This window comes from Gavialis gangeticus, unplaced genomic scaffold (genome assembly GCF_001723915.1).
Source record: "Gavialis gangeticus isolate Ggan-Ray unplaced genomic scaffold, GavGan_comp1, whole genome shotgun sequence".
NCBI classification, from domain to species: domain Eukaryota; kingdom Metazoa; phylum Chordata; order Crocodylia; family Gavialidae; genus Gavialis; species Gavialis gangeticus.
The window spans coordinates 118,293,932-118,304,986 of NW_017729031.1; the positions used below are offsets into that span (position 1 = coordinate 118,293,932).

The window sequence follows — 11,055 nt, forward strand, 5'->3', positions numbered from 1 at the left end:
GTGGTTTTTTTTTATTGTAAGCACTGCAGTAGTGACTAGAAGTTCCACTCACAGAGCAGGACCCCATTGTGCTAGGTGCTGTATAAACACAAAACAAAAAGACCATCACTGCCCAAGAGAGGCTACAATGCAAGAGGCAACAATTGGATACAGAGATGGAAAGAAAGGAGACAGTAATGAAACACTGAGGGGTTTCCTGCATGTGAAAGTTGATCTGGAATAAGGTAGAGTTTTAATTTTATGCAAACTAGCTGTTTTGGTTTAACTGTGTGATTGCTATTATTAGTATCCATCCACACATGAAATAAATCTCCTAGCTGCTGCAGGTTAACTCCATGGCTAGGGACAGACATTCAAAAAGCCTAATTGATTCAATCTTGGCAGGTTAGTCTAACCTGGCTAAGCTAAACCAGTTTGTAACTGTACAGATATCCCCTCCAGACTAAGGAAGTGCAGAGACATGCCTGCAGTGACTCAGGCTAGAAGCAAGGGGGGTTGCTAGAGCAGCCCTCCCTTCCCTTCCACGGTGAGGTATGGCCAGGCCTGGCAGGATGCTCTGATTAGGGAAGGGCCCTCCCCCCGACTGCTTCTCTGACCAGGGCCAGCAAGGAGTTACATAGCATTTATCAGACCATCAGCAAAACAAAAGCTTCTCTCATTAGTTCAAGCTCTTTTTAAACAACTTTTTCCAAGGAAGGAATGAAGGGACATTACCAGCTAGCTGTTGATTAGCTCCAAAAAGCCTTAAGCAGACACTGTCCTGTCTGCCATACACAGACACCTCTGGGCATTAGCTGATGTACCACATGCTGGCTACGTCCATGCTGTGGGAGAGAGGAGGGAGGAATCCCTGCTTCAGCAGTGAGTGGGGGTGGGGTGGGGTGGGGTGGAGGGCCAGAGGGAAGCCAGGTAGACCCTGCTGTAACTGCAAGACTCTGCTGGAGCTCCAGCCAGGAAGCAGAAGGGTGGGGGCCAGATCTGCTGTGGAGCTGAGAGCCCCACCCACGGCTGCAAAGCATCTGGGATGCTGGGGGACTCTGGTTTAAGGTAAACCAGGAAGGGGCCTGAGACAGACATTGCATAAACTGGTTTGAGACTATTCATAGATGTTTGGGTTGCAAGGGACTGTAGCAGATCATTGAGTCTAATGCCCTGCCCTAGGCAGGAAAGAGTGCTGGGGTCAGGTGACCCCAGCCAGGTGCATGTTCAGCCTCCTCCTAAGGACCCCCAAGGTAGGAGAGAGCACCACCTCCCTTGGAAATCCATTCCAGACTCTGGCAACCCTTACTGTGAAGTAAAGTAAAATCAGTTTACTTAACTGTAAAATCAGTTTACTTAACTGTAAAAGCAGTTAAGTCTGATACTGCATTCCACCAGGTTTATCTCAAACCAGTTTCAGCCGTTTTCAAACTGGTTTATGTGCACTGAATGTCTATTCTGTTACAGGTTTAAACCAGTTTCTAATTACTTAAACCAGTTTGTGTAATGTCTTTCCCTAGCTCATATGTAGAAAAGCCCTGAGAAACAAGTCCAGGGAAAGTCCTGCAGATGAGAACTTGGGAGATGCTGGCTCCTAGTCCAGTACTTGGTCTCCTGTCCCATGCTGCCTCCCTTGCTCCTCCATTCCCTTTCTTTTGGTGGTACCTGAATAGACTTATAACTTCCCCCAAAACCTCCAAAATCTTTCTTGATTGCAAACAGAGGGAGCGAGCAGATTCCATTTGCCTGAGAAGGGGCAGGAGGGGGAACAGGTCTGTGACTTGGCTTGAGCTGCAGCAGTGTCATGCACGCAAATATCTCCTGCAGCCTTGTTTCTTGGGGATGGGGGATAGAGGGAAGCCCCATGCTGATAATGTATTGAAAGTAAATGAAATTAAATAAGCGAAGCAGTGCTTGCAGCTCTTGCCTTCCCCCCTGGGTAATTCAATTCAAGCGCTCGTGCTGATGGGATCTCACTGGGGCTGCCTCTGTCATCCCGCTGGGGCCTGGAATCTTAACGTCTAAATAAAAGTTTCACTCAAGCATTTTTTATGCTCCTGCCAGCGGGATCAGCGAGCTAGTGTTGGGCACATTAATGTAATATTCATACTTGCGGGGTCTCCCTGTGTACCAGGCAGCCTTGTCCCATTTTCATAATTATAAATGTCCCATAAAATGACATTTAGATTTGCATTAACAAAAGGGACCCGAATTCTGGATTTTTTTTTTTTTTAAACACTTAATGTGCCTTTTTACAAGTCAGATGTTTGGTAGCTCTAAAGCAAAAGCCAGATAAGAAAGATGCTGTTACCTGTGCTGCTGAAAGGAGGGCAGGCGTGCCAGATTGATAGCACCTGTGAGATGCCATGTTTTGGGGAAGTTCCAGATCCTGATCAGACCTCTGCAGTTGGCCCATATGTCAGTAATTGCCTCCTACAGCAAAACCCCAAGTCAAATGCAGGGACATGGGACTTGCCATACTGGATCAAATCAGTGATCCATATAGTCCAGCATCCTGTTTCTGATGGTGCCAAGTGCTGTGGAAGAAGGAGTGGGCAATTATAAGCTTACCTCCCCTGTCAAGAAAAATTCCCTCCCCATCCCTAATGTTCCCTGGTCCACAAGTGCCCTGAAACCTGAAGATCAATAGCCCTTTCCTTGTTCTTTCCCTAAATTTACTCTTACAGTGCTGGGGGAGAAGTGGGGGATATGCATGTCCAGTCTTGTACCCCCATCCTGGTTTATGCTTGACCTGGGCAGTCTCTTCTGGCAGTGTGTTTTACAGGCAAATGTGGAAAAACATTCCTTGCAAGCAATTTCGATTTTACCCCTGTTCAGCTTCAAGAATAAAGACCCCACTCATCTCAGCCCCACCTCAAATAGGGGTGGAATTTACACTGACCAAAGTGCTGCTCGAGCCTTTGAGCAAGGGTGTAAGTGATGCATAGGTCCCTCATAGAAGGGCAGATTTCACCCAAAAGCAGGACTCAAATTACACTTTGGCTCTTGGCAGGGTCTGTAGTGGTGGCAGCTGGAAGGAGCAACTGCTGCCTCCTGAGCTGCTTAGAAAGGCCAGGGGCTGACCAGCCTGCAGGGGTGAGTTCTCATCTCTTATGGGAGGGCTCTCAACTCTTATGGGGGGCTCAGCCCCCCCCCTTCCCAAGCTCCCCCATAGTTCAAACCCTGCCCAACAGCCACCATCATGTGACTGCCTTACACTCAACCCACAGCTTTGCCCCCAACAGAAGTCTCCTATTCCCAGTTAATAAAGAGCTCAGAGAGGGGTGCGTGTGTGGAGAAAGTTTCTACAAAAATGAACTTTGTGTGTGTGGCTGCTCTTGTGCCTGGCATTCACCCCGAGACCCATTTGTTGAGGATTTATAGCAACCCCAGAGTTTGCAAACTATAAAACACAAAAATGAAAATAGTCTGTGAACAAGGGAGCTGACAGCAGGGATAGATTGGACCGGGAGCTGGATGTTAGAAAGAGACGCTAAGAAAACAAGAGAAACCCTTCTGATCTGGGATTCTGGGAAGTTATTCATACTTAAAAGGCTGCCAAGCTTGGGCGCTGGGGAGATGATTAGTAGCATTTAGTTAGTCATTTTTTATTGTGTTTCAGTACAAATTATTATGATGTGAGACTTGCCAGGGCTTGGGGGGAGGTAGGGGAAAGGCGTTCTCAGTGGCAGTCTGTGAGCCATAGAATTCTTGAGTGAACTGGCTTTGGAGGAAAGTCTTACCAGCTTTGGCATGCAGTTCTGGGCACAACTGTGTGCTGGATGGAGCCTCTTCTCAGTAAAGCTTACAAGTTGCAAGTTTTTTGGGCTTGATGCAAGAACTGTGGGGTGAAGCTTTCTGGGGCAAGAAGTCAGACTGTATGGCCACACACATCCATCACGGCCTCTGAATAACCTGATCCAGGGCCAAGAGCCTTCAATAACATCCTCTTGATAGTGCCTGGCATGACCTGCTCTCACGTAAGCAGGTTGTGTTTCAGGGACAGTCGGGGCAAGGAGTTGTATCTTGTCAGATGGACTTAGTGTGTGTTTGTGCGTGCACGCAAGCATGCATCTGAGTACACCTTAAAAGTGCTTGAGATAGAATTGAGCAAAGAAACTGAGACTGCATGTATAAGCCTGAGGGGGCACTACTGTGGTTAAGGATGAGAGGATCCTGCAGTGAACTGCCAGGTCAGAAAGAACTTGTGCGTCTTCAGGGACCTGAAGAGCCCTCTGCTACTGTTCTTGTCCACCCTCCCTCCCTCCCACTCCTGCCAGCTTTTCATTGCTTTTTTACTAGCAAGTCTACCCTTCAGATCAGCATCTAAAATAGTACTGTTTCTCCTATGGTCCACACCTAGATTTCTGCCTCCATTGTACACAGTGGAAGTAAAAAGCCCTAGTGGAGGAAGATAGTTTGTAATCTTGATAACCTCAATAAATTCTGGCCTATGTGTAATATAAATCATAACTCTTAGAGCAGCTTTATGCAGATAAAGACTGTTTCTGTTCTAGGGGGGGAGTTAAGGTTTTGAAAAGGGTTTTGTGGTCCCCAAAAGCTGGACTATCCTGTGTGTGTAGAAATTTTGTATATGAGCATAAGCTGTGGGGGTGGTTACATTCATTGTTTGGATGTCCATTGCATGTCTGTGGTTTTGCACAATTGTGTGCTATCTGGAGGTAGGAAAACATCATGAGATTTTGCTCCATTTTCTCTAGGGTCAGAGGACAACCTACAGAAACCTACTCAAGAAGTGGAGAGCATTTTGAAGCAAGGATACTTGGAGAAGAGGTCCCGAGGTAAGTCAAACATAACTTTTTTGAAGGTGTCCTGTAATGTAGTGGGTATGGATTGATGTCTTTTGAATGAAGCTCATCAGCAAGGTATAAAGATGGAGAGTGAGAATGGAGCAGTGGTGATTTTTGGATTTTTTTTAAGAGTTGTTTTTCTACTTGTCTTTTATTTTGGAAATTCAAGGGTTGTTTCCCTTGGAAGACTCTGAAGATGACTGGAGAATTTGGTATGTTCATGAGATTGGTAACACCACTAAACAGAAAAGTGAAGAAACTTTTGTTTCAGTGATTCAACTCCTTGACTGAGTTTTCAAAAAAACACCTAAGTGGTTTATGAGTACAAATCTTTTTGGAAGTTGCTTTGACTTATGCACCAGAGTTACCTTGCTACTCTTTTGAAAATCCCACCGCTTATTCTCTGTTAATGCCTGATGCCAACAGGCTATGGCCACATAGGCATTTGGAAATGTTTCAGAAGGGGAGCTGCTGATTGGGGGCCCCACAGCAACTGTTTAATGCTTCTAGAAAAATGTAGCAAAACTCCTACAACTTTAACCTGGGATGAAATAGCAAAACAATTTCAACATTAATACGACATTTGTATGATTTCTAGCTTGTCCCCACATAACTGTTGGGAATGTAACAGTTACTGGATGGTTCTGAGCAAGAATCCTCTTCTCCTCCCCCATCCATGCACACACATTTGAAATCACTCAAAATATGCATGTACCCATACCCTCAAAAACACCTGGGAAAAATGTTCTCTTTAAGGATTTGACACAAAGGGTACGTAGCTCAAATAGAAGCAGTGCAAATTTGAGCCAGGGCTTTTTGCCTCAGCATACATGCCTGGACATGCCCTGTGGTGTGGTGCAAGTTGTGGCACTTGGGGCAAAATAACTTTGCCTGGCTCCTACCTCCTGTGGCTAAGAGGAGCTAGAGCCTGGGGCCAGCACCTGTACCTGCCCCAGCAGTGTAAAAAGTGGCCCTGTTCTGGCGCCATCAGTACAAAAAGCTTCCCTAGCAAGTAGCTCAGGGCTACTTGTTCTCAGGAGCTTCTGGGGCCCAGCCAATTGGTACCTAGGGACACTACCCCTTGTGCCAGCTGGACTGCTGAAACAGCCCTAAGAGTTCCCTGCACCTTTTACCGACTGCAGCAGTCTGGCAATGGGGGCTACTGCCTGGCTGTGATTTGTTGCCACCTGTGATAGCATGTGGCCCCAAGGCTGCATGCCTGTCAGACCCAGATAGGAAGTACACTGCCATTAGAGGCATCTGCCCCTCTGGGCCAGCTGCCAGTGGGCTGTAGCTACAGAGTTAGCCTTTGTGCGGCACTACTGCCATGTGTGCCCCTGCCCGGCCATTTGGGCAGCTATTGCCCAGAAGATGTTCCCAGTGTGGTGGCCTGCTTTGAACTGTGAGTGGCTGTGGAGGGATGTGGGGGGCCGTGGGATGTATGGATAGGTGTGGGTGGATTGGGGGGGGCTGCTGAGGAGGGATGGTTCCCCTGCCCCCCACAGGGTGCAGCCCCCCCCCATACAGCTCGTGGATTGCCCCCCCACAGGGCTGCAACCCCCCATAGGGGCCACATCCCCACCAACAGGGGCCACATAGCCCCGTGAGGTCTGACAGTTTGTGGCTGCTTGGGCTGTGTTGGGGGTGGGGGGAGGCTCTGCCATGAGGCCCCGACAGCTGCTGCTACAGCTGGTGAGTGTGGACTTTTTTTTCTTTTCTTTTTTTTTTTTTTTAAGTGCTGGGGCCAGGCAGGGTAGCCATTGGGGTAGGGGAGGGGTCTGTAGGACCAGGCAGGAGATGGGGCCAGGCAGGGCAGTGATCAGGGAGGGTTTGGGGAGCGGGTAGGGGATGGGGCCAGCAGGGGTCCCCCCCATGCTTCCCTCCCCCTTCCTCCAGCCCCCCCACCCCCTGGGTCCAACTCCTTGCAGCTGGCACACTGCCTGCCCTGTGTGGGCAGGCAGCGTGCTTCAGCACCGGGACAAGGGCCAGCCATAGAGACGCTCTGACTGGCTGCCAGACCATCTCTGTGGAGGACCTGAGCCTCTGTTGCTGCAGGGCATGGTCGGGGACCGTGCCCTGCCCCACTTCTTTTTCCCAGGGTATTTTTTGACCCCCAGGGGTCTAATTGTGCCCCCGCACTGCAAATTTGCGGTGCCAGGAACACTTTTTTGTTCCCGCACATGCCTCTTGCAGCATCTCAAAGGGCTTTGAGACACTGCAAGAGGCATGTGTACACTTGTCTGGATGGGCCCAAACTGCTCATTTCAGTCGAGTACTGAGAGAACACTTTACGCCACTGTGTATCATCCAGTTACCTCACCAGTAGATTTGGGGAAGATAAGATTTGAATATTGATAAGTCAAGATGAAGCAAGGGAAGGGAAAATGTCTGTCCTGCAGGGATTTGTGTGTGGGTGTGTAGAATTTTTCAGGCTTCCTAAATTCATTGTAAATAAGAAAGGAAGGCACAACTTATATTTATTTTCCTTTTCTGATCACTGTTCTGCACAAAGGGCAAAGCCAATAGGATGAAACGTTAATGTCATATACTCTCCAGGGAAAAGAGGTGTCCTTACCTCAGGTTTAACTCATGGCTACTAACAGAGGATGAAATCCTAGTGGAGACAGCTGGTTTCTGGTGCTTACATGTGTTAGAAAACTTAGGTAAAGATTATGGGGCCATCTAAGGTGCACCTCGATGTATGAACTCCTGTGAAAGCTGCATACTTTCACTGGTCTCCACTACAGTTGGTCCACTAGAAGATACGATCCATGAGAATCCTTGCCTCTTGCATATCTTGTTGACCATTATGGCAACACCAGCACCTCAACACTAGTGGTCTCCACTGGAATTTTACCTCATATTAGTTCTTGGTGTAGTAGGGAACATGAGGTTGGAACATACGCTTTTTCCTAGTGAAGAGGGTTTAGATTCTGAAGAAAGTATCACAGTATTAAATGCTTAATTCTGAATTTAATGCCCTAGCATGAGGATATCACATCCACATTCTGTTGGGGTGAATCTGAGAGACTGTTGTGGGAAAAGGACTGAAGGAACAAAACAGGATTTGAGGAAATGTTTCCTCTCTGCTGACTTTTCTCTACTGCCTTTAACCCACTTTTGTTTTCCGTTTCTGTACAGACCATAGTTTTTTTGGGTCAGAATGGCAGAAGCGATGGTGTGTCCTCAACAGAAAGATCTTTTACTACTATGCCAATGAAAAAAGTAAGTGTGCAAGCATCTGCATGTGTTCTTCAAGCAGCACCTAGTGGCTGGGAGCACAAATAGGCTTCAAGGGTAAGAGCAGAGCTCTTGTTCAGGGAAGTACTAGCATCTCAGTAGGGGGAGGCAGGGGAGAAATGCAAATCAGTTTACTTTCTGAAGTCATTGGAGTTTCAGGAGCCACAGCAAACTATTCCTTCCTTAGTATGGTATATAAAATCCTGTACCTCTCTTTTTATTACATTATCATTTAGCATCTTAGGGCATTTGTAGATGATGCAGGGGTTGAATTCTCCCCAAATTAAAGCAGTGGTTTTTTTTAAAAACACCGCTTCAGTTTAGAGCAAAGTAAACCCCCGTGTTGTGTACACCTGCGTCAGAGCCCAATCCTTACCTGCCTCTCCAGCGGCAGGGAGGGGAGAGCGAGCTGCTGGTGGGCAGAACAGTCCCTGAGCTGCGGGGGTGGGGGCTGGTGCTTCCCTTCATGACAGCAGTGGGCCCCCACCCCCAGGTGGCACAGCCCCCTAGGCACCTGGCTCGGGCAGTCCTGGGGGGCACCGCAGCCATGGAGGGAAGCACTGGACTCCCACACAACTCAGGTAGGCAGGCAGGCTCCGGGGGGGTGGGGAATCAGGCTCACCACTTTTTTTTTTTCTTTTCCTTCTGTGCCTGCGTGGTCTGCCTTCACAGCCCTTGAGCTGCACAGAGCCTGGTGCTTCCCTCTGCAGCTGTAGGGCAGGAAACTAAAACTCCTCAGAGGTGTTTTACTTTGCAGTGCCCCAAAGTCATTTGATGTATCCCAGTAATTTAAGGCACGTTACGCCACCAAACGTGCTACAGTGGCCAGAATTAACATGCAATACGCTGCCAAATGTGCAAACAGCAATACCATTAAAGTGGTGCAAAAGGCATTTAACCTGCTTTAAACCCGCTAAAAAGTGTTTACAAATGACCTTAACAGTAGGCAAGAGAGATAAAGGGTGGGGAAGAAATACAGGTACAGAGCAAGAAGGAGCTCATCAAACAAGCCAGTGATGGAGCTGAGAATAGACCCCTCCCTGTCTGCTTGGGACTGTGTTGCTAAACTTGAATTTGTTTCGGTAAGACTTAGCGCCCTTGTGACTGCAAATGGATCACTGCTGGCTTCTCAAAATAAGCAGGTTGGCTGAAAGATCTTATATGCAGGTATCTGATAGGTCTGTGCGAAGCGGCTAGTATTCGCTTTGGATTCAGATATGGCCAGTTCGGGGGACAGTGATTCCATTTGGTGATTCGGATCGCTGTCCTGATTCGATTCGGCTGAATCAGCCAGACCCATCCCCTGCCCTTCTTCCAGCCCAGCAATGGCTGCCCTGCCTGCCCCAGCTCCCAGCACTTGGGGGGGGAAAAAGCCCCACCTCAGCAGGTGCTGCTGGGTGGGGGGCAATCCCCACTGCCCCATGCTGCATGGGGGGCTCTGCACAAGCCCCCCCCTGCTCCCCCAGCCCCCTCATGGCCCTTTAAGGAAAAAAAACGTCTGAAGAAAGCCCGGGACTCACCACTTCTGCCCGTGGGGGGGCAATCCCCGCTGCCCCTTACCATGTGGCTGCCCTGAGGCTGCACCAGGAACAGAGACTCCTGGGGCTTTTCTCAGCTTTTTTTTTTTTCTTCTTAAAGGGCCGGAGCCCTGGCAGGCAGGGCAGCCGTGAGGGGGCTGGGGGAGAAAGGGGGGTTGAGGGGTCTCATGTAGAGCCCCCCATGCACCCGGGGGGGCAGTGAGGATCACCCCCCACCTGGCAGAACCCACTGAGCACCGGGGTTTCTTTTTAAATTACTGAGCTGGTGTGGATAGGGGCAGCCATGGGAGGGCTAGGGGAGTGGGCAGGGGTCGGGGGGGCTGGCAGGGGTCCCCCCATGGTCCCCTCCCCCACCCCTAGTACTTACCAGCTCAGAGTGCCTGCAGCTCCCTGCTGCAGCCACCAGGGACTGCCCAAATCATCAAAGCTCTCTGAATCTTTGCCAAAGATTCAGAGAACTTTGAATTGATTCAGATCTTTAAATTGGACCCCTGGTTGGATTCAGGTTCGGAGATTCGGCCACTGAATCAGGCTGAATCTCCTCCAAATCGAATCACCACCCAAAGTTTCACACAGCCCTAGTATCTGACACATTCTGGATTTAGGATTGTGAAAACATGGGATCCGTTAGACCAAAGCAGTTCTAGCCAGTGCTACATGCTTCAAAGAGAAGTGCAAGTGACCCTGAAATGGGCAATTATGGAACAGCGGTAGGGCAAGGGAATCAAACATTCAGATCTGGCCCATGGAGCCACTCTCTTAAGCCTCCTGAACTATCAGCATAGCCAGGGAGAGTGGCCTGCCACAGAATCTAGGCTCTTGAGCCCCAGTGGATATGGTTACTGGTGGCAGGAGGGCAAGAGAGGGCTGATGCAACATGGTTTGCCCTCTGGCCATTTTGACTATTCACACTGCCATGGCCCCACCTCTTCAGCTGCCAGTCCCCACCATGTGCCCTGTGCTGGAGTTGAAACTGCTGCTCTGGTACAGTGCATGCAGTGGCTACAGCTACAGTGCACGCAGTGGCTACAGCTCTGGCTCTGGCTAGGGGCACATGGCGGGGGCTGGAGTGCTATAGCCTTGTACCCTGGGTCAGAGCTGGAGCTGCCACCACCACTGCAGATTCCTCATACCCTGAGCTGAATCCAGGCCCTCAGTACAAGGTGAGTTGGACACTAGGGCTGTGCAAAGCTTTGGGTGCTGATTCAGTTAGCAGGAGATTCGGCCCAATTCAGTGGCCGAATCTCCAAATCCGAATTGAATCAGGGGACCAATTTAAAGGTCCGAATCGATGCCAAAGATTCAGAGAGCGTTGAAAAGATTCAGAGAGCTTTGATGATTTGGGCTGTCCCTGCTGCAGCCACTCCCCACTGCAGCCACTCCGAGCTGATAAGTACTAGGGGCAGGGGAGGAGGAGCTGGGGGAGGGGACCACGCTGGGGACCCCTGCCAGCCTCCCCAACCCCTGCCCACTCCCCCAGCCCCGCC

General features: G+C 49.5%; 1 protein-coding gene across 3 annotated transcripts in view; it reads left to right on the forward strand.

Moving 5' to 3' along the window:
- SKAP1 (src kinase associated phosphoprotein 1) overlaps positions 1–11,055 on the forward strand; it is a 352,931-nt gene that overhangs the window by 244,370 nt on the left and 97,506 nt on the right. For all 3 annotated transcript variants that reach the window (XM_019523682.1, XM_019523681.1, XM_019523683.1), the window contains 2 exons: positions 4,701–4,781; positions 7,932–8,015. In XM_019523682.1, coding sequence (XP_019379227.1) covers positions 4,701–4,781; positions 7,932–8,015 — 165 coding nt within the window. The remainder of the gene's footprint in view (positions 1–4,700; positions 4,782–7,931; positions 8,016–11,055) is intronic.